Below are 24143 nucleotides of genomic sequence, written 5' to 3' on the forward strand. Positions count from 1 at the left end.
TGCAACTGGCGTCTCAGGTCCTGCTTGTGAACTCATGTGCTTGAAGTGACAGAAATGCTCATCACTGTGTGGGACTTTCTGCCATTCACACCAGTGAAGATATATTTAATTCCCCAGCTCCAGGTCAATAACTGGCCTTCACACTGCAGAGCTGCATTGTTATCCCTAGGAAAATGGACAGGAAAAAGGAAGTTAGGTCCTCAGTTTGGTGGCAGAGATCTGGAACTGCTGGCGAATTTTAGATTACTTACAGTATGGAAACAGGCCCTTCAGCCCAACACTGACCCTCCGAAGAGCAACCTCCCAGACCCATTCCCCTACAGTTACCCCTTCATCTAACACTACGGGCAATTTAGCATGGCCAATTTACCTAACCTGCACATTTTTGGACTGTGGGAGGAAACCCACACAGACACGGGTAGAATGTGTAAACTCCACACAGATAGTTGTCTGTAGCGGGAATTGAACCTGGGTCTCTGGCACTGTGAGGCAGCAATGCCAACCACTGTGCCGCCGTGCTGCCATGGCTTGAAAGGAGGGCAGTGCTTTATCCCGCTGATGAGCAGAGGAGGCCACACCACCAGATTCTGCTAGCCTTGGTTGAGATAAATAGAGTGAGCGCAGTGTCCTGGGTTAAATGCAAAACAGTGCAGTACTGTGAGAAGGTTAAAAGTACTCTTCCGTGCTCAAGGAAAAGTGCCACCATCTTCTCCTTCCCCTGTCTGTTTGAACAGATATTTGGCAGATAAGATCAACTGTATAACAGAAAGTGCTATTGAGTAAGCTACATATAGCTGACATAAACAGAGGGAGGCAATGGCCTAGTGGCATTGTCACTGGACTATTAACCCAGACACCCAGATAATGTTCTGGGGGTATAGATTCAAATCCTACCAAAGCAGATGGTGGAACTTGAATTCAATAAAATATCTGGAGTTAAGAGTCTAATTATGACAATGAATCCATTGCCAATGGGTGGGGAAATCTGATCTGGTTTCATTATGTCCTTTAGGGAAGGAAACTGTAATCCTCGCCTGCTCTCGCCTACATGTGACTCTAGCAATGTGGTTGGTTCTTAACTGCCTTCTGGGCAATTAGGGATGGGCAATAAATGTTGTCTGGTCACTTATGCCTTCATTATGGGAATGAACAAAAACCACTTACATTCAATCTATGTTCCATGGATTACAAAAACATTAACTCATTCTTGACATGAAACAAATTAAACTATACAAAAATTAAACTACCATGAATTTTTATTGAAACCACAATGTGTCCTTCGAACATTTTGATTCCTAAACTTTGCTAATACATACCTTGGTAAGCCAATACTTTGGATCAAGAATAATAATCCCAAGAAACAGACAATGAAGCTCACTCCAGTAAAATTCTCATTACCCAGTTCCCAAACGCCTGGAAATCTCATGTAACCAGAGGGTAAAATTCAAAAGGGGAATTCCAAATGCTTTGGATCCGGATAACAGGAACTTTACTGGTATTAACTATTGGAAAGGGATTAGATGCTTTATTAAAGCTAATTCAAGAATTACCTTATCAGCAAAGACAGAATCAGCTAACACAGCCAGTATACGGCAGTGGGCGGCACGGTGGCACAGTGGTTAGCACTGCTGCCTCACAGCGCCAGANGCAGGTCAGGTGAATTGGCCATGCTAAATTGCCCGTAGTGTTAGGTTAAAGGGGTAAATGTAGGGGTATGGGTGGGTTGCGCTTCGGCGGGTCGGTGTGGACTTGTTGGGCCGAAGGGCCTGTTTCCACACTGTAAGTAATCTAATCTAATCTAATCTAATCTAATCTATACCAGTACATATAAGTGATCTTGTTTGCTCATTATTAGAATGCGCTTTCCTCTTGTGACAGTGATAAGTCAAATTCTCCCAGCTGCCAACAGTATTTCTCATACAACTGGCAGATTCATATAACCAGACCCCCTCCCCATTCCCCATGTGTGCCTGGTGGGATTACTGTACTCCCGACGAGGCTTAAAAATGTCTTGCTTAAAGCACACAAGACTCCATGAAAAAGTGGTTTCAATTCTCAGCATAACTGGGATATTAAAGACAACGCTAATCAATAAAGTTGGGCTTATTGAAGAATGTATGCATGTTGCTCAACACACATACGTTATGTGTCACCTCAACCAGCAGTTCAATGGTATCCATCAACGATTGGAAGTGTGGATTTAAAAAGGCCAGTACAGGTACAGAACCCGTTATCTGAAATTCCAAAATCCGAAGAGCTCTGAAATCCGGAGTTATTCTCGTGAAGTTCTTTTTCTGTATAACAAGGTTGTTTGGCGTGTGAACAGGTGACCCATGCGAATCATGTCACTCAGATGTGTCGTAGAGCCGTGGCAGGTGTCAATCGTGTCTCAGCGCTCGGACTATTCACATGTGGGTCTGTTGTTCTGTAAGATGTTTTATTTCACTGTGAAAATGTCATTCTGAAATCCAAAAAATTCCAAAATCTGAAAAACAACTGGCCCCAAGGATTTCGAACAAAGGATGGTGTACCTGTACTTGCTTATTCACATTGAACTGCTGCTTGATAGTATATAGAATTCTCCTGTTTGCATTGTTGACTTCTAACAGGTTCACAAATGTATCCAATCTCCAGTGTAACAACCTCTTGACACTTGGCACTGCTATGATTATAGTTCAAACACAAGATACCAAATAAAGTCCAGTAATAGTACACTTTTTTGACTACTTTTTAAGGCTAAATTTATGGGGTCGACTATTACATGGATACTACTTTTGAGGGGCTGAAATTCATGCGCGTCAAAATTCATACCGTATCATTAGTGGAAGCCCAACTGATCTCTCACCAAATAAAAGAAGAGAAACAACAAATTATGGTGATTCTGAAAACCCGGAGTGGGACACATCAGCCAGTGGACTGGCAGACCGGGAGCTGAGCAGAACAACCGGCAGACTGGAAAGTTGGAGCGGGACATAACAGCCGGCACACTGACTCATAAATGTTGATCTGTGAAGAATTAGGTTACATGAGAAATTCCAGGTTATTTGGCCAAAAATAGGGGGTCAACTTTTACATGAGATTGACCATTACTCGAGTATATACGACAGTTCTTCCTGGAGAGAGACAGGTCATCCTTGGCTACAACATGAGCCCCGTGAAACTCAAATTAGCTCAGAGTACTCATCTGAGAATATAGAAGAAACATATTCCATTGCATTACAAACCTTGAAGTATTTACATATGATTCCACAGACCACAGAACATCCATTTAAGCTAGTTGGTTGGAAAATAAACAGAATGCAAAAGTACTTCAAGAGTTTTCCACAAAACACTGGCAGACACAAGAGAACCTGGAGATGACATTTGTTATGATTCACCACATTTAAAGGCAGTGTTAAGAGAGAAAGGTTGTATCATGCTGCGTTTCAGTTTGTAGCTTTATTGGTGAAATTATTTTCTCAGTCATCAAGTTTCTTGTTTGTTGCAAAATGGTCTTTGACCTTTGCTCACCAGCCCAAAACACACCCCACTGGCTTAAATTAACATGACATTCGCAAAACTACATCCAAAAAGGTGCCCCAAAGAATGATGTACATGATGTTATTAAATCGATTGAAACACTGAGGGAGAGGGGTTTACTTTGGCAGCACATTAAAATGCAAACTAAATCTTTTCCCTGGAAATAAAAATAGAAATTTCTGTAAATGTTCAACAGGTCAGATGGGAGTCCAAGATGAGGTTTCCTGGGGGTGATATTCTCCTTTTTGAAAAGGGTCAATTCAGAATTAGAATTCATGCCATATCAATGAAAAGCTGGACATTAAGGTTTGGTGAGTATTACCAAATTTGGTGAGTATTAAGGTTCACAACTTAAATTTGCATCAAAATAAAAGCAGTACATTGTGCACAAAAGTGGAATCCTATTTCAACTATCAATAATGATGATAAAATGATGATAACTAATGATGACATAAAAACATTTCTCAGGAAGAAATGAAAACAGTTTACGTATGGATCAGGATATCATTAGCAGCATGACTGGGTCTGTGAATTCTACTTATCACTCAGTGGAATAAGTTCATCTTAAAAACAGACAAGAGAAAATAAGTGTTTTTCAACTTGCAATCCAGTCACGAAACAGTTGTTGCAGAAGTTGCTCAAAATTAAAACTGCTATTTCAATTGCACTGAATGAATATTTTTCTTCCACTTTAACCCACACTGTAGCCTATTCAAAATACGAAGGCAGGAAGCTTAATCCAGTTTGTCTTTGGGTGGCGGATACCATGCAGTTAGGTCCTGGGCTCTGGGGGAGTATGTAGTGCTCAGTTTGGGAGCAAAGCCGCAGCGCTCGGGTCAGGGACCCAAGCTAGGGGCAGCACTAGAATCCCAAGATTGCTATCCCTGCCTCTGCATTTGGTGAACATTGCTTTCCATCCAATGTTAGGCAGAGACCAAAGAGCTGCACATTTCTTTTAGCTCATCTGAAGGTGAGACTCTTCTACTGTCCTTATTCAATTAAATCAAGTCTGCTAATGTTGTAACATTGCAAACACTGAACACATGGCCAATATTTTATATATAACATACCCGCATTCATTTTCAATAGTGATGTGCTTAGATTTGGTTAATACAATTATTTACAAGAAATTAAGATCAAAAACATCTCCATCTGTTAATTTGACTAACTTAAACAAGGAGCACTCTCATGTACAGTCAAAAGGTAGAATTTTAAGTTTGACTACAGGATTTTAGCTCATGGTTTCAATTCAGTGCAATACAGGCATATTGTTGCGTTTGTCCCAAGTCAAATTTAAAGCGGGCAGAAGAGCAGAAAATGGTGATGTCATCCATGTACAGGGAGGTTGTGTCTTGCAGGCCTCCGCTGCCTGGAATAGTCACCCCACTCAGGCTTGCATCCTTCCTCATGGACTCAGCAAAAGGCTCAATACAACACACAAAGCAGGAGAGAGTGGGCAGCCCTGCCTGACTCTGGATGTGATCAGGAAGCTTTCTGACTCTCATCCATTGATTGAGGCTGCACTAACGATTTTGGTGAAGAGCAGTCAGATCCAATTGCAGATTCCCTCCGCAAGGCCCATTTTGGAAAGCACGTTCCACATGTAGGTGTGTGATATCCTGTCAAAGACCTTCTTCTAGTTCAGGCTAATGAGGCAGGCATCACATCTCCCCCCCCCCCCCCCTCCCCCGGCCTGTGCCTAGGCAATTGTATCCCTAAGGAGTGCGAGGCTCTCAGAGATCATCCTGCCCAGTACAGTCCAGGTTTAGTCGGAGTGAATCACCAATTCCAGAACGGATCTGACCCACTTGGCGATGATCTGGGACAGAATTTTGCAGTGCATTCAGCAACGACATTGATTGCCAATTTCTAATGTCCTCTCTCTCCCACTTGTTGATGGGAGTGACAACACCATTCACTTCCTGCCAGAAGCATACTCAGGTCCTGGTCAATCAAGTCTCACAGAGCCGAATACAACTTGGCCGGTAAGCCTTTACTTCTGGCAGTTTTATTCACTTCTAAGGACTTGAGGGCCTTAGTCAGCTCATCCCGAGATAACGACTGGTCCAGCCTCCCTGTGTACTGCCGTCCAAGACCTCTGTGACAGAGGACAGGAACAATTGTGAGGCTTCACAGTTTGTGGGCTTCATGTCATACAGATTGGCATAAAAGGATTTGCTGATCCTCAGGACGTCACACTGAGGTAACATTATTGAGCCATCTTCTTCCTTCAAGTTGCTGAGCACAAAGCTCTCTTTGCGCACCTTCTGGAAAAAGAAATGCAAGCACATCTCATCTTGCTCCACAATGCAAACCCTGGACTGGAGATTATCTTGAAGGCCTCCAAGGTAAACAGCAAGGCTTGTTGGCTATTCACCTCTGTGACACTGACACCCATTGTCTGCAGCAGGAGTAGCTTGTGCACAGTTTTCTGGAGTTTGGACAGCTTTCCCCACCTCTCTCTCTCGTCTTCTGAACACCTTTGAGATAAAGGAACTCTTGATGTTCCCCTTGACTGTCTTCCACTGGAGACTCAAAAAGGGTCTTAAAGGTTCTCCAACCTGTATAATCCCTTGAGTTCCTCAATGTTTTTCTGGGGTCAACAGTTTCAGGTTCAGCTTCCACGTTCCCTTGTCAGCATGCTGGTCATCCTGTAGATGACACTTAGCCAGCAGAAGGTAGTGGTCAGAGAAGAACTCTGGCTTGATGTCATTGGATTTGACGGAGAACACTTGGGACACAAACAGCAAATGTCTCCTTGAGCAGATAGACCCACCTAGCCATGACCAGGTGTATCTTCGCTGTATTCCATCTGTAGAGGGGAAGATATCATGCAGCTTGGTGACTTTAACCGTTTCCATCAGGAATCTGGACGTGGCGTCAAGTTTGCTTAACGTGTACCACCAGGATGTACACGTTAATTAGTCTCAGGGGATGTTTCAGTTTCCAACATCTGTTGTAAGGAGGCACCCAACCCCCTGCCCCAACCACCACCTCTTTAAATTCGGAGATGGTGAAGTGGCCTCCATGCAGCAGAATAAATAGGTGGAAGGCCTAAGGGTCCATAAGCTTGACCATTTCCTGTAGCTGTGGAGGTGCGTTATCCCATACTTTTGCGGAAACAGGTGGTCTGCTTTGTCCTTGGTCAGGTAAGCCAATGTAGAAACACATCACATGGTAAATTTGATGCTATGCATGTTAATAAAGGCAATTTGAAAACCCAGTTTAAGCGTTCATACAATTACCCATCCACCTGTTTCTGTTCAGCCGTGCTATTGTCACTGGGGGACTCTCTGCATGATCTGTTTCTCCCTTGTCAAATTGCCTTGATTCAGTGTTGTCTTGGTAGGAACGAAGGCAGGAAGATCTGGATCTGAGTCAAGATTAGAGTGGTGCTAGAAAAGCCCAACAGGTCAGGCAGCTTCCGAGGAGCAGGAAAATTGACGTTTCGAGCAAAAGCCCTTCATCAGGAAAGGCTTCCTGGTTCCCGACGAAGGGCTCTTATTATTATTTCAACAAGCCAACACACACTGCAGCACAGAGGAAATACGCAGAGCAAAGGAAAATCACCTACACCGTGTATTCAAAATGAATGGGTACTCAATGAACACAGTCTGCCAATTTCTCAGCAACAAACCCAAACAAGCAGATAAAATATGTCCAGAAACCCTAGCCGCTCTCCCTTACATCAAAGATATCTCAGAAATGACTGCCAGATTCTTGGCATCATGATAGCCCACAAACCCACCGACACACTAAAACAGCAGCTCATGAACTTGAAAGACCCTATACAGACAACAAGCAAAATTAATGTCATTTACAAAATACCGTGCAAGGACTGTAACAAACACTACATTGGATAAACAGGTAGAAAACTAGCTACCAGGATACATGAACACCAATTAGCCACAAAACGGCATGACCCTCTCTCACTAGTATCCTTACATACGGATGAGGAAGGACACCATTTCGACTGGGACAACACATCTATCCTAGGACAAGCCAAACAAAGAGAATTCCTAGAAGCATGGCATTCCAACCTGAACTCTATCAACAAACACATCGAGTTAGATCCCATCTACCACCCCCTGAGAAAAGGAACAGGTAGTGACTTCGCCACAGGGAATAATATCATCACAGAAAATGACATCACCAACCCAAAGAAACCCAAACATATAAATAGAAAGCAGGATTTTCAGCAGTGCTTGCCTGAGGCCCACTGAAAATGTTACCTAGTAGAGTAATGAAATATCTGTAAATGAACCTTCAAGCTCAGCGAGCAAACCTACGTCCAAAAAGGTAATTTTACGCTAATGATACATCGCTTTAAGCATCCCTTCAAAAAAAGGCATAGGCATCATGGTAAACATATTTAAACCTGGTGAAGAATTGCACTTATGGTTGGATGAACTAGTTGTCTTTTTAAAATGCTACCGGAAATTAAAAGGTCATGAAGTCACGTTTAATATGTGGATAAACAGTGCAGAAATAACAAAAAAATGTAAAGTACTGATATTCAAGTGAACCTAAAGACCAAGACTGGTGTTTAAAATTGTAGCCAAGATGCAAATTACTTAAAACAATACAAGAAAACATCCAAAGTTTTGTTCTGTTGACCAATTTGCTGTTGCAACACATAGACGAGCTGATGAGTGATTGTACAAATAGGCTGAGCGTATGCAGGGAATAATAGCTTTTCTCAGTGATGGGATTCCAAAATACTTCAAATTGAAAACAATTGGTGATTTGCATCTATGTGCAATTGCTTGAGTAATGGAAGGGAAAAGTCTTGAAAGTTTGCTTTTATTTTCCCCTTGCCTCAACTATGAAGTTTCTAAATTGTTTGGAATTGCATGTAACCAGATTTTTTATTTAAATTAACTTTCACCACACGTAGGCCTATAATCCAGTGGTTTGCACTCAACACCATATACATCATACAAACTGTTGAACCTTCTCAGACTACGCTGGTCAGAGCAGCAGTGGTCCATTATAATTGTCCGCAGGCACGGAAAGGAAACGTGGACAGAATTCCTGCTCCAATTTTCACAAGACATCAATATTGAAACGCAGCTGAAAAGGCCCCCTACTGGTGTATTTAGGTTCATCAAGGGATAACATGTACATAAGCAAACGAGAGGATCCTCCTGACAGCAAAGGTGACAACTGAAAAGAGCAAAACCCCTCAATTCCCATGTTAAATTACACACCCGAACAATGTTACAAACATGGTCAGACATGGAAAATAAGTCAAAAATATGAATATCCAACAGCCAACACAAATACAGTCTGCACAAGGGATCAATAGTTTAGGGAATGTGAACCAACTGCAACTGACTCACTCATAGTACATGGTTACCAACTATGTTTACTTTCTATAAACCATTGGTCAGCAGGTATTTATTCTCTATAAATGCACACAATAAACAATAAAATGGAAAGGAAAACTGAACTCGATCAGCTGTGAAGATTGAGGCAGCATCTTTTTCAAACCAAACCGACACAATTTAGTGCACTTCTTATTTTTGCCTCTGTCCACAGTCTATTTTTACATTTTAAGTATTAACCAACAGTTAAATGTTTTACAATAAATAATTGCACATAGGTGAAAATGTGTGAATCACAATACAGGGAGAAAAATACAATTGGAATATCACAGAGAAAATAATGTAAGATATTATTACTTAATTGTTAAAAATTATCAAAAAATCAATCCAAAGTCAATTTTGTCTGAGAAAGAATCATAAAAGTTTATGACCCAGAAGGAGAAAAAAACAAAATTACATTCACACTTTATGGACTGTAAGCCCCTTCATAAGAAAGCTTGTAAAAACATTAAATCTGGAATCACTGACAGCAGACTGCTGAAAAAAAAACCTCATAGTTACTCCATTTACAAGTTCAGCAGGGATTCAGTTATCTCCCACTGTGATGAACTGACGCTATCTTCAACGTGGCAATTCTACAACTGTAATTCACAACAGGAAATGCTAAAGAGTACTCTTCAACAAGCCTGAAGTGAAGGCAACCGAGTCTTATGGCATATTTTGCAATGAAATTGAGCAGCGCATTTTCACCTCAGTTCTACAAAGAAATCCTGCTGCTTTTTTTCCTGATTTTCCTCCCCACTTTACTAGACCTTGAAATAAAGCTTCAAACGAGTTGCCAGTACTCTTATAAACACAGCACAACAAACAATCTCTAATTCTCGTGGCATATGATGATTATTAAAATGCACATTACAGGTCATTCTACTACAACGCGACAGGCATGTTCCTTTGCAACCTCATGCTATAGAAAATCATGCCATGGAAAATCACTACAGTAAATCATGCTGTCGAAGATCACTAATAGAAAATCGCTATACCCGTTCAGTACAAAGTTTGCATTACAGAAACAACATCCATACTTTGTCAATCGTGTTATAGCTAACTCACGCTGACGAAATATACGCTATAGCAGGCAACTTGTATTGTAGGGGATATTAGTAGGAAGCTTCAAACCAAACCGACACATAGTACATGGTTACCAAGTGTGTAGATGGAGAAGTGCTGGTCTGTACCTTACAAACCCCTAATTTACTGCATCATTTACAGAGACACAAAAAAAACAGTATCATAATCCTGCCCTTGAACATGATACAAAAGAGAGAGAGTTATGATATATGGAATGTTCGCCAGATATCTTTGTCTACCAAATTAAATCAGGTTTACAGCAGCACTTGAGAGAATAACTTCCACATACCTCCAGAATCTGGTCATGGGTCTGTAATCCCCCTTCTTTGTCAGCTGGCCCATTCTCCACTACTTTTGACACAAAAATCCCCTCACAGGCTGTGCCCTCTTGATTTTCCTTCAAAATGTGATGAAAGCAAATAAAAACATGAAATTAGTATTTGAGTGTGCATGATGCAATAGAATTAATGTGAAGACATTAGTAGGAGGATATGCCAAACTCAAATGGCGAATGGGATCCAATGGAACAGGCAAAGGCCTGACAGTACTTTCTCTGAAAGTAACAAGTGATGGCTGAAGTGACGACCAACAGCTGTGAATTGAGGTGGGTTAGCCTCCAGCTCGGTATTTTACCTGACGTGACAATCTCTCTCATTACCTTCCGCAACATAAATTGGATATTGTGACATTGAAGAATCCAACAGATATTTATGACAACTAGCCATTGTATACAAATGTCACCTTAACATATGTTATAATGGAACATCATACTCCTTATAACATGTCATGCTTCATGTGATCCAGAGATTGTTATACATTCAGGTCACATGCAATGATGCAGTGATGACATCAAGAGCATGTCTCTTAAAGGTATACTGACCATGAAAAAACAACAATCCATTTTTTTCCAAAGGTAAAAGTTTATCTCAGGCAGATACACATGGCTCTGCACAGGCATAAATTGTCAATTTACTAATTATATATTAAGGTAAAATAGACTTTACAAGACTAACATTTCAAGTACCAATGTTATGCTTTGGACAGTTCATCCTGATTAGGTGATCATACACCCATCTGGAAAGATATGAAAGGTATGTTCCTTGTTGCAATTATTCGATAACCTAGTTATTTTGCTGTGGAATGTTGGCACTCAATATCACTGCAAAACCATCGACAACAGAGAATTCTTCATTACTGTCTTTGTGCACTGTCTTTGATGGGTGTGCTGCATATTGGCCTGAGCTGGCTCCTTTTCCTTCACAATATAGCATCGTGATCAATAATGACTTTGCAAGATCTGGACTGGTAGTATATTTAGAAACTTTTGTATCCAAGAACATCAATTTGTATTTCAAATTCAAACTGTCAGCCCAGCGCATAGTCTTTGTCGTTCTCTATCTCCTCATTTGTTGTGTATCTTTTTCATTTTCCTCTACCTTTGAAGGAGAATGTCCTGTATCATGGAATAGTTAGACAATTAATTGCTGGGCAAGCACTTTTACACTTGGCTCCTAGTATAAGTCGTGCTGCGGATATTAATTCTTTCTCATCTGGTACTGCATGAAAATGTAGCAATGCGACAGGAAGGTTTTGCTTTGTCGCTTAATACTTAATGATCATTGATTTGTCAGTACTTACTATACATTCTGCTAAATCATGTGAGTGTGTGTAGTGAGATGGTAAGGCGATAATGGATCACACCCAATTAATGCACATGTTTCAAAATGGTTTGTTTGGAGTGTGGTCATCCATTGTTGGATATTAGCTGATCCAGGATACAGCATAAATAGAAAATAGTGCTCATCAAAAAGTCTTTTCCCTGGGGTGGGGGAGTCCAGAACTACAGGGCATAGATTTAGGGTGAGAGGGGAAAGTCATAATAGAGACCTAAGGGACAACTTTTTCATGCAGAGTATGATACATGTATGGAATGAGCTGTCAGAGGAAGTGGTGGAAGCTGGTACAATTGCAGCATTTAAAAGGCATCTGGATGGGTATATGAATAGGAAGAATTTAGAGGGATATGGGCTGGGTGCTGGCAGGTGGGACTAGATTGGGTTAAGATATCTATGTCAGTAACAGTTACATTCATTGTGTTGCTAAGTGGTCAAACAATGTGAAATGTAGAGAAGTAACGCATTACAAAGATGTAATTTGCCTGTGCACTCTGTTGCAATTTTCATCCAAAAAGGAGATGAAATAGTGTGTGTGAATGCAGGATCTCCATCCACTGCTACACTGATACCTTTGATGAGCCTCATATGCAGTTACAACTTGTTAAATATCCCCATTCATTCCTGGCCTGCACACAGATAAATGCACAAGCTATTTTGAGCATTCAATACCCCAATATAACACGGACATGAGATGGTGACATGATTCTTTTGGTACTGAAACTGGTTTGCCCTTGGAAATAACTTCTTGTGGTATAACAAGTTTGTCTCTGTGTTGCCAAAATGAATGAATCTTCTCAAGTACTTGATACGGTTATGCCATCCCTGGATAATGATCTTCTGTAATTCTTGCAGTTGTTCACCTTTGATAGATGTTGACTGCAACTGTTCACATCGACTGTGGCAAAAATGTAACAGATCAATCGTGATAAAATCTTCAACTTCATTATCTAGAGTATAAACATGTTGATCAAGAGAAATATATTGGTCCTTGTTAGCGTGACATAATTCTCCTAGTACATGGCTTTTATTTTTCACTTCAAAGTTGGATCCTTGCACCCTGACATGCAGATACTGCCAACATGGTAGTGACCTCACTCATGACATGTCTACTGACTTATCATCTGTTTCAATGACTAGTTTCTTGTTAAATAAGTATCTTGTGCTCAACATTAGAATAGTTCACTTGAGCATATCACAGGGTATCCAAATCAAAAGCAATAGCTTTATTAACTTGCAAAAACATGCGCCTCAGCCTTTTTGTGATTGCTCCACCTTGAGAACTGTCATATTGCAGCAGGCAAGATCTTGCTGACAGAACCTGCTTGAAAGAATCAAAGACATATGAGTGGACATCTTAGCACTTGTAGGCGACATCCTTCTTGAGTAAGTCTATCAGCAGAAGTACCTTTTCCACGAAGTTAGGAATATATGGTCAGAATACAAAACTTGAGGCAACATCACAGATCCTCTTTATTCTGCAGGGTCTGCATTTGTTAAGCATCCTTCATTTTATCTTAAATCAAGACAGACTCCATTGGTATACACCCAGAGAAGTATGTTTGGCTAAAACTGACCCTGTATTTTGTGTTGTAAACTGTTAATCCTTGCCAATCACGTTGCTGTCATTTGTAGATGATGATTGCAGTCATGCTCTCTGTTTTCATCTTATCCATGATCACAATACCATCAGCTATGAAACACAACCAGGTATATTTTCAATAATCCCATCCATATATTGCTGGAACATGCCTAAACAAACTGTGAGCCCAAATGGTGTCCTAATTGTCACAGGCTCTTGAAATTTTTATGCTATATGGACAGACCAGTATCAATGTTTCACATCTAGCTTTGGAAAAAGTCTTGCTCCAGAAAATGTAATTCTTCTAACTTCATTATCTTGCATGGAGACCTTTTAAGTGAAAGGTTCATGTGCCTTAGATTGAGGTATTTTCATGTAGTGCCATCTTTAAAACTCATGTGATGGAGCAACAGCAATTGGTGTGCTGGGTACCCTTTCACATTATACTAGTTTGTTCCATCCTTGAAGTTCTACTTGAAGGTTTCATGAATGTAAATGCTGAACTACCTTGGTAGATCAATGAAGGGGGCTACATCACCCTTAAAATGTAATACAGCATTACCCTGAAAATGAGCAGCACATCCATCTATCCCGGTACAGGTGTTTGAGGCAATTGACTGATTTGAATCTCATCACGTGACTAGACTGAACTCCGTCATGCTCCACTGTTGGATCATTGGTGTTTACCAGATAAAAGACTTGGGAAGCCAAGATGAATTTGCATACTGGCGCTGCAGTTTGATTCTGTCAGTTCAGAAAGTCATGCTGCTGAATTTGGAGATATCCAAAGTCCATATTCACTGATGTCCAAAGCTGTTGTGCAGTTAGCCTTCAATGAGATTTCCAAATATCCACTAATCACTTTTTGCAGCTTTCTTCATAGAGGACCACTGCTGCTGACCATAAAATGGGTTTTGCCTCCAGCATGTTATTTTATCTAATGCAGTAATGCTTATGTTATCTCCATAACATAAGTAACTGGACATGGATGGCACAGTGTTTGAAGAAACCAATGGATATTTATTATATACAAACAGTATATTCACAGGCACGTAAGATATCTGGGCTAACATTAAGTGATTAAGTTATAACATAAACTTTTGACGCATATGGTTCAAATGATCCAAGTTAAGATGAAGTGATCACATGTTATGACACAATGATGATATTATGAACATAGCTCTTAAGGTATCCTGTGTCTCTCAAAAGGTATACTGACATATTGACTGTGAAACAAAACAAAAAGCAACAACTAGGGTCAGCAAAAAAGGAAGATTTGCATTTATATGGCACTTTTCCTGACCGCCAAGTATTTCAAAAGTAATTTAAAACCAATGAAGTACTTCTGATGAAGAGTGACTATGTTAAATTAGGAAACAGGGCAACTAATTTACACACAGCAAGCTCCCATAACAGTAAGTTGATAACAAGAAGATCATTTGTTATTTTGATTTTGATTGAGCAATAAGTAAGGCCAGGACAGCCAAGAAAACTCATTGGCTCGTCTTGGAAATTGTGCCATAAACTATTTCACATCCACCGCAGGAAGCAGGTGAGCAGATTAGATTTGGAGGTAGGTGAGCACTTTGGTGATAGTGACCACAATTCAGTTATGTTTACTTTAGCAATGGAAAGGGATAGGTATACTCCGCAGGGCAAGAGTCATATCTGAGGTAAAGGCAATTATGATGCGATTAGGCAAGATTTAGGATGTATAGGATGGGGAAGGAAATTGCAAGGCAGTTTATTCAAGAAACAGCTACATCGTATCCTTGAAAAGTATGTACCGGTCAGGCAGAGAGGAAGTTGTCAAGTGCGGGAGCCATGGTTTACTAAGAAGTTGAAACTCTTGTCAAGAAGAAGACTTATGTTAGGATGAGACATGAAAGCTCAGGTAGGGAACTTGAGAGTCACAAGTTAGCCAGGGAAGACCTAAAGAGAGAGCTAAGAAGATCCAGGAGGGGACATGAGAAGTCATTGGCGGATAGGGTCAAGGAAAACCCTAAGGCTTTCTACAGGTATATCAGGAATAAAAGAATGACAAGAGTAAGATTAGGGCCAATCAAAGATAGTAGTGGAAGTTGTGTGAGGAGTTAGAGGAGATAGGGGAAGCACTAAATGAATATTTTTTGTCAGCATTCACACTGGAAAGGACAATGTTGTCCAGGAGAATATTGAGACACAGGCTACTAGACTAGATGAAATTGAGGTTCACAAGGAGAAGGTGTTAGCAATTCTGGAAAGTGTGAAAATATATAAGTCCCCTGGGCCGGATGGACTTTATCCTAGGATTCTCTGGAAAGCCAGGAAGGAGATTGTAGAGCCTTTGACTTTGATCTTTATGTCGTCATTGTCTACAGGAATAGTGCCAGAAGACTGGAGGATTGCAAATGTTGTTTCCTTGTTCAAGAAGGGGAATAGAGTCAGCCCTTGTAATTACAGACCAATGAGCCTTACTTCGGTTGTGGGTAAAGTGTTGGGAAGGGTTATAAGAGATAGGATTTATAGTCATCTAGAAAGGAATAAGTTGATGAGGGATAGTCAACAGAGTTTTGTGAAGGGTAGGTCATACCTCACAAACCTTACTGAGTTCCTTGAGAAGGTGACCAAACAGGTGGATGAAGGTAAAGCAATTGATGTGGTGTATTGAATTTCAGTATGGTGTTTGATAAGGTTCCCTATAGTAGGCTACTGCACAAAATACGGAGGCATTGTGTTGAGGGATCAGAAATTGGCTAGCTGAAAGAAGTCAGAGCGTGGTGGTTGATGGGAAATGTTCATCCAGGAGTACAGTTGCCAGTGGTGTACCACAAGAATCTATTTTGGAGCCACTGCTGTAGGTCATTTTTATAAATTACCTGGTTGGGGGCATAGAAGGATGGGTTAGTAAATTTGCAGATGACACTAAGGTTAGTAGAATTGTGTATAGTGACGAAGGATGTTATAGGTTACAGCGGGACATAGATAAGCTGCAGCCCTGGGCTGAGAGGTGGCAAGTGGATTTTAATGTGGAAAAGTGTGAGGTAATTCACTTTGGAAGGAGTAACAGGGATGCAGAGTACTGGGCTAATGGTAAGATTCTTGATAGTGTAGATGAACAGAGAGATCTCTGTGTTCATGTACATAAATCCCTGAAAGTTGCCATTGAGATTGATAGGGTTGTTAAGAAGACATTCTTAACAGAAGGATTATGTTTCAAAGCCCATAAGGTCATGCTGCAGCTATAAAAAACTCTGGTGCGGCTGCGCTTGGAGTATTGCGTATAGTTTTGGTCACCACTTTTTCGGAAGAATGTGGAAGCTTTGGAAAGGGTTCAGAGGAGATTTACTAGGATATTGCCTGGTATGAAGGGAAGGTTTTATGAGGAAAGGCTGAGGGACTTGAGGCTGTTTTCGTTAGAGAGAAGAAGATTGAGAGGTGACTTAATTGAGACGTATAAGATAATCAGAAGGTTAGATAAGGTGGACAGTGAGAGCCATTTTCCTGGGATGATGATGGCTAGCACGAGGGGACATAGCTTTAAATTGAGGGGTGATAGATATAGGACAGATGTCAGAGGTAGTTTCTTTACTCAGAGAGTAGTTGGGGCGTGGAATGGCCTGCCTGCAACAGTATTAGACTTGCCAACTTTAAGGGCATTTAAATGGTCATTGGATAGACATATAGATGAAAATGGAATAGTGTAGGGTAGATGGGCTTCAGATTGATTTGACAGGTCGGCACAACATCGAGGGCCTAAGGACCTGTACTGCGCTGTAATGTTCAATGTTCTATGCAGAAGTCAGTTCAAAGGCACATCGAAAGATTTCAGTCTTGATTCCGGTATGATGAAAATCCTGGAACAGTGACACAAAGACAGAGTGGTACCAATTGAGCCACAGCTACTAAAGGCACGATTTAAACATTGTCAGCTACTGCTTCCATGTGAAAATTTGCAGGAGCTGCAAGTAGTACTTCCATTTGCATCATCAATTGAACCATGAATATATTGTGGAGCTCTGCTGTGGAAACTACTTCAGTGCAGTGAAAAGAACATGTTCAGTTCTTCTCCAAGGGATACCAGACAGATCAGATGCCCTAAAATGTTAAGGCTGACCCCTGAGCTCAATCATTGTTCCAACAAAGAGACACATTTTGAAAATGCTGCTGAATCACCTTTATAACAGGGTTGTACGAAGATACATACCGCACAAGGTCTGCCACCAATAATATTAAATCCCAGGGAACCCGAGTCCCGTTGCATGATGATGGTCAGTGTTTCTCCTCCCTAGAAACAGATTTCAAATGTTAGGTAGTCAGGCTGAGAACAATTAGTTTAACAATCAGCCAGTAACTGGTCATAATGGACAAAAGTAGAAAATATAATTTGGATGAATGAAATCTGAAAGTTCAACAACCAAAAGACTGAGTCACACGCAAGATATGTTCACAATTTGTTGTAACTCCTGAGGCTCTAAACATTTGGAAAAACTGGATTGAGACTGATCTTGCAGTGTCTGATAGCACAATGAGTGATACCACTCAAACATGCTATCTCCCCCAACCTCACACTGCATACAGTGGTGTGGTGCAGGTTTGGGGATTTTTCCTGGGCTATATATTTCTAATCTTTAGCTCCAAAATAATGCTTTGTTCAAAGAAACTTTAAATGCATTAAATATTTTCTTCTGTCATTATAAACAAGTTGAAAATTGAGCCACAGTGTCATTTGTAAAACAAGCATAACTGGAGAGGTAGGGTGTGAAGACTATTCAGCTATATTTCAATTAGGCATACATGTTTGACATGGATGCAAAACATCTTTCACCTCGATGATAGGCTAAATGAAGTTTGGACTCAAAGAACCTTTCCTCATCTCAAAAAGACCATCCTAGTCCAAAATATACAAATCTGCATGGGGCGTCTCAAAACTTTTGATGGAAAGTAGCGTCATTGACCAACAAGCTTGAATTGTTACCTTCTCATAAATCCATAGACGCAAATATATTTAATCCTAGGAACTGTCACTTAAACCAGAATCTATACGTCTACACGTGTGATTATGTTAACTGACTCTGCAAGTTGTCCAACTTCCAGTTGCCTGTGTGTTATGTGCCACATATGTCAGCTGGTGTGCCCATGTCCAATCAGTGCTGGATATCTTTGCACCACAATATGAATGTGATCCCTCTGCTACCTCTCTCACTCTGCCCATCTCTCCATTTCTTTCTCTCTTTGTTCACCTCCTTCTGTCTCTCTCTCTCTCTTTTCCTCTCTCCAGTCCTTCTTTCTCTTCCTGCCCCTCTGTTACTCCCTTGCTCCAATTAGTTCTCTTCTCTGTTTCTCTATGTCTGCTCTCCCCCTTTTTTTCACTTTCTGTCCACAAAACCTTTCCATTGGGTGGCACGATGGCTCAGTGGTTAGCACTGTTGCCTCACAGGGACCCAGTTTGATTCAAGCATTAAGTAACTGTACTTTCTCCCTGTGTCTGAGTGGGTTTCCACTGGGTGCTCCAGTTTCCTCCCACAATCCAAAGATTGGCCATGCTAAATTACCCTGCAGGGTTCAGGTTAGATGGATTAGCCAGACTAAATGTGGGGTTACAGGGATAGGGCAGAGGGACTGGGTCTCAGTAGGATGCTCTTCAGAGGGCTCGTCTGGGGACATGATGGGCTGAATGGCCTCTTTCCACACTGCAGGGAATCTATGATCTCTCAGTCTGTCCGAACCGCCCACTCAGTCCTTGGTTTGTATCTTTCTGTTCCTTGACAAAGTATTTTCTCGACTGAGATTCCTGGTATCAGTCTGCCGTGACCCATGTTGAGCTTTTGTAATGCACATGTCCCATCATCATCACATTAAATGTGCAGCTGGCCTCACTGGTGCCCATTGTGTGGAATCACTTGGCTGGAGAGGCAGAATGTCCATGCTGCTGCCAGGGCTTTGGAGCATTCATGCTGTTGCACACTAGTTTTTAAAGCCCAGCTTCATTCCACTTCAGGAGTTGCAAGCTAGGAACTGACCTTCAGGCTCCACACTGTGGTATTCCAGTATTAGCCCCAAGGAAATGATCCCAAAAAAGGCAAATAGCTCCACAGTTTGGTGACAAGGAGCTGGAGGTGTTGGTAGATGTTGTAGTGAAAATAAGAGGACTGTTTTTTCCCTGCTGACCAGCAAAGGCAACCATGCCAGCAGATGCAGCATGCCTGGCTCATGTAATAGCCCAGGTCAGAATCCAAGTCAAAGGCAATATACTGCAGTGCTAATGGAAGATTCATGGTCCTCTGTGCCCCACAAGGGTAACTTCCACCATGTTCTCTCTCTGCTACCTCATACTCACAGGGCCAGCACTCACCCTGCACACTTTTCTTCAACGTTCATGGACTGCAATTGCATGTATCATTTCATTTAAAATCTCTCTCACCCACCTCATACTCCTAAACTACTAACCTGCTCCCCTGTTCCTGCACCACCCTTAACGGATCTTTCATCTATTGTTATCAACCTCAGTCCCATCCTTTCTCACCATGTCCCTCTGTCATTATTCCCACCCACCTTCCTCTTTTCTTGCATCATTTCCAGTTTTGTCTCTCCCCCACAGTTACCCCTTTCTCTCTCCTTCACCCAGGCCCTCATTCCTTTCTCTCTCTCCACCTACCCTTTCTTGGTCCCCTCATCGCTCACTTTTATCCATCTATTTCACCATAACCTACCTACTGAGCTCTCCCTTCTTCTCCCTGCTCCCTTTCCTTCACCATTATACACATTGTCCTCTCTGTGATCACCTCTTCTCCCATCTTATCACCCTCTACCCTATCTCTCACTCTGTTCCCTCTTTCTCATTTCAATTTATTCCCACTTTTTATGTTCCTCTTCTTTCTCTGTGTGTCTTGCTTCACCCCGCCAGTTTCTCTCTCTTGCTCCATTCCTACTTTCTCACTTATTCCAACCCTCCATTCTTCTGTGATCGCATTCCTTCCACTCTCTCTCTTTCTAATCTCCCATTTCTCGCTCAAAACTTCCCCACTTCCTTCTCCCTCTTGCTCTGTCAACCTATATTCCCTCTCTTTTACTCTATCTATATATCATTTCTCTCTCTCTCTTTTTCCTGCTCATTTGTTCTTGTCCCTGGGTCTCTGTCTGTCTCTCTTGCTGTATTCCTAACGACTCCACTCTATTACCTCCTGTTCCCACAACCCTCCCCCTCTGCCCTTTCTCTCCCTCCTGTCAACTCTCTCCATGTCCCTCTGCCCTTTCTCTCCCTCCTGTCAACTCTCTCCATGTCCCTCTGCCCTTTCTCTCCCTCCTGTCAACTCTCTCCATGTCCCTCTGCCCTTTCTCTCCCTCCTGTCAACTCTCTCCATGTCCCTCTGCCCTTTCTCTCCCTCCTGTCAACTCTCTCCATGTCCCTCTGCCCTTTCTCTCCCTCCTGTCAACTCTCTCCATGTCCCTCTGCCCTTTCTCTCCCTCCTGTCAACTCTCTCCATGTCCCTCTGCCCTTTCTCTCCCTCCTGTCAACTCTCTCCATGTCCCTCTGCCCTTTCTCTCCCTCCTGTCAACTCTCTCCATGTCCCTCTGCCCTTTCTCTCCCTCCTGTCAACTCTCTCCATGTCCCTCTGCCCTTTCTCTCCCTCCTGTCAACTCTCTCCATGTCCCTCTGCCCTTTCTCTCCCTCCTGTCAACTCTCTCCATGTCCCTCTGCCCTTTCTCTCCCTCCTGTCAACTCTCTCCATGTCCCTCTGCCCTTTCTCTCCCTCCTGTCAACTCTCTCCATGTCCCTCTGCCCTTTCTCTCCCTCCTGTCAACTCTCTCCATGTCCCTCTGCCCTTTCTCTCCCTCCTGTCAACTCTCTCCATGTCCCTCTGCCCTTTCTCTCCCTCCTGTCAACTCTCTCCATGTCCCTCTGCCCTTTCTCTCCCTCCTGTCAACTCTCTCCATGTCCCTCTGCCCTTTCTCTCCCTCCTGTCAACTCTCTCCATGTCCCTCTGCCCTTTCTCTCCCTCCTGTCAACTCTCTCCATGTCCCTCTGCCCTTTCTCTCCCTCCTGTCAACTCTCTCCATGTCCCTCTGCCCTTTCTCTCCCTCCTGTCAACTCTCTCCATGTCCCTCTGCCCTTTCTCTCCCTCCTGTCAACTCTCTCTATGTCCCTCTGCCCCTTCCTCCCCTCCTGTCAACTCTCTCCATGTCCCTCTGCCTTTCTCTCCCTCCTGTCAACTCTCTCCATGTCCCTCTGCCCTTTCTCTCCCTCCTGTCAACTCTCTCCATGTCCCTCTGCCCTTTCTCTCTCTCCATGTCCCTCTCTGCCCTTTCTCTCTGTCTCAGTGACCCTCACCCTGCCCGAACTGGTCTCTCTCTCTCTCACACACACACACAGACAGACAGAGAGTGGAGTCAGTCCTGAAGCAGGAGACAGAGAGGGCACTCACGCTGCACGGGGGGATGCTGCTGTTCTTAGTCAGGGAGCGGATCCTGGCGCTGTACTCGGTGAATTTCTTCTGGTAGCGGAGGGCTGTCACCTGCAGCTCACTCTGCGCGGCCGACAGCCGGGCGAGCAGCGACTTCTCGCGTTTGCCCGCCCTGGCTTGGTGCCGGCGGAGCTGGCGCTGCAGCGCGGCCAACTGAGCTTTCAGCGCCCGCACGCAGCAGTGCGAGCCCAGCCGGAGCTCCCGGTGCACCAGCACCGAGCCGCAGCCCCGCTGGCACACGCCGACCGGCCGCTGCTCGCAGCTCTCCCGCATGTGAGCGTCCACGTCCCGCAGGCTGAGCGCCTGCCCGCAGCCCGGGTTCCTACACTCGGCCGCCGAGTACTCGCACGTCTCGGCGTGCTCGGCCAAGTGCTGCAGCCTCAGCACCTTGGCGCAGCCCCGCTCCCAGTTGCCGCAGCGGATCTCCAGCTTGAGGATGAGGTTCCTGAGCGGCAGGACGTGGTTGAGCTCCCGGGGGCCGAGCGTGCGGCACTGCGCCGGGCAGCTGCCCCGCTGCACCACCCAGGGCAACACGCAGCCGGCGCAGAAGACGTGCCCGCACGGAGTGGCCAGCGGGTCCTCCAGCACTTTGTTGCACAGGTTGCACTTGAAGTCAGGATCCACGTCCCCGCTGAAACGCTCGGGGTCGAATCCCATTCTGCAAACCTCCCACTCGGCAAGAATAAGTTGTCTCCTTGTTTTGTTTGCAGCTCCCCAAAGCCCCCCTGTGTCTCTCTCTCTCTCCCTCTCCACGTCCAGAGGTGCAGCAACGTATTGTCACTCAGTGCCCTGGGGCTGCTCACTCCTCACTGGAGACTTCCTCGAACAGAGTGTCCAAGCACCGCCCTCTCCGCCTTCATTATCCAGAAGGACACAACTGCGTCCCCCTCCCCGCGTAAAACACTCGGGAAAACTTCAGGCAGAGGTCGGTCATCGCTCCCGGTGCCGAACTTACCTCTAGTCGTTCAACTTTAGCTTTGTGTTGGAATCAATAGCCTTCTCCAGACAGTGAACGTCTTGCTGTGGGATGGTCCCTTGGCAACTACGTGGAATTCGTATTGGTTTTGCGATATTGTTTCAGAGTTTGGTTGGGGTATTTTTTCTGTTTTTAATGGGACCGTAACTTAGTAACGTCTTCTTCTGGTTGTAATTTCGAATTGGTCTTGATCACGAATTGTAAAAATTAACCGGACTGTGCGTGTGTTAATAACATCCAGTTACACCTCCTCTACTAAAACATAACGCTCTGCTGCATTGCTGGAGACTCGATGATGCACGCCAATGTTCTCAGATCCCTCGTTCTGATTGAATGTTACAGTCTCCCATCTCCTCCGCGGCAGTTTAATCCCCCCGGGACACCATGTGAGCAGTTGCGATCAACAACTAACGAAAAAAAAAGCCTGGACTACTCGCGCAGCAGCTCCGAATATCTCCCGATCCCACCAAGTTATGGGGTCAATCCCACACTTCACAATCGACAGATAAAAACACATCTTGTGGTAAATGCAATGAAAGAGGTGTCAGCTACCGCCTGGGGGACTGTCAACGGGATTCTCATTCTCATTAAATTGTCCACCTACATTCCAGAGAGAAACCGGCCAAAAGAAACGGCGGTCCCATACAGGGAAGAGTGGGAGGTGGGAGAGAATAGGGAAGAGAGCAGGGTGGGAGCTAAAAGGGAGGGATGTCGAGAAATATACAAAGAGAAGAACAGAAGTGCTGGCGGTGCAGTCATGGCTTTAGTACCTCTTGGAAGCCCAGCTTCAAGTCCCATCAATTCCAGAGGTGTTGCATAGCATATCTGGAAAGATTGATTTAAAATGTACACAAAATCATTGACAGATTTGTGAAGTTTCTGGTATACAATCCCAATTCACATTCATTACTCAAAAGCAATCACTACCTTTAACATTCCCAAGGCTCAAGTGGATAGTGTTAGCAATTGGCACAAACTGTGTTAAAGATGGAGGATGCCATTCAACCCCTCAAGCCTGCTCTGCTACTCAATAAGATCTGCCCCATCTGACTGTGGCCTCAGCTCCACTTTGCTGCGTATCCCTGAAACCTTTGACTCTCTGGTTAGTCCAGAATCAATCCGCCTCTACCTTTAAAATATTCATGACCCAACCTCCACAGCTCTCTGGAGAAGGGATTTCCACAGACTCACCATCAGAGTGGCGGGTACAGTCTGGAAATCCTTGCTTTGGCAGCCTCAGGTGCGGCTTTGGCGACAGTATCCCAGAGCCATGGTGGGAACAGAAGATTGACTTTATCCCAACTTCATCTCAAGTATTTCTTTTTATAATTTCTGTCATTAAAATGACTCCAAATTGTGGGAACTTATACACATCTCACTCTACTTCCATAAATATAAGTGACAATAAATTGTTATTCTATCTTTATGCCCTCATTAGATTTAATTTCTTAACAAATTTAACTCCTGAACATTCAGACCCTGTCAGTAAAACTA

The 24143-nt window shown here is 43.2% G+C and overlaps 1 protein-coding gene across 4 annotated transcripts in view; it reads right to left on the reverse strand.

Annotated features, from left to right (window-relative positions):
* pdzrn3b (PDZ domain containing RING finger 3b) overlaps nt 1-23081 on the reverse strand; it is a 305300-nt gene extending 282219 nt beyond the window's left edge. For 2 of the 4 annotated variants that reach the window (XM_043708360.1, XM_043708359.1), the window contains exons 1-3: nt 21635-22529; nt 17416-17496; nt 10264-10371 (exon numbers count right to left, since the gene is read on the reverse strand). In XM_043708360.1, coding sequence (XP_043564295.1) covers nt 10264-10371; nt 17416-17496; nt 21635-22330 — 885 coding nt within the window. In that variant the 5' untranslated portion in view covers nt 22331-22529. Of the gene's footprint in view, nt 1-10263; nt 10372-10632; nt 10728-17415; nt 17497-21634; nt 22530-22628 lie in introns of those variants that run through there. The other 2 variants (XM_043708361.1, XM_043708362.1) reach the window with 2 other exon arrangements.
* Nucleotides 23082-24143: the final 1062 nt, after the last annotated feature.

Source organism: Chiloscyllium plagiosum, chromosome 18 (assembly GCF_004010195.1).
Source record: "Chiloscyllium plagiosum isolate BGI_BamShark_2017 chromosome 18, ASM401019v2, whole genome shotgun sequence".
Classification (NCBI taxonomy): domain Eukaryota; kingdom Metazoa; phylum Chordata; class Chondrichthyes; order Orectolobiformes; family Hemiscylliidae; genus Chiloscyllium; species Chiloscyllium plagiosum.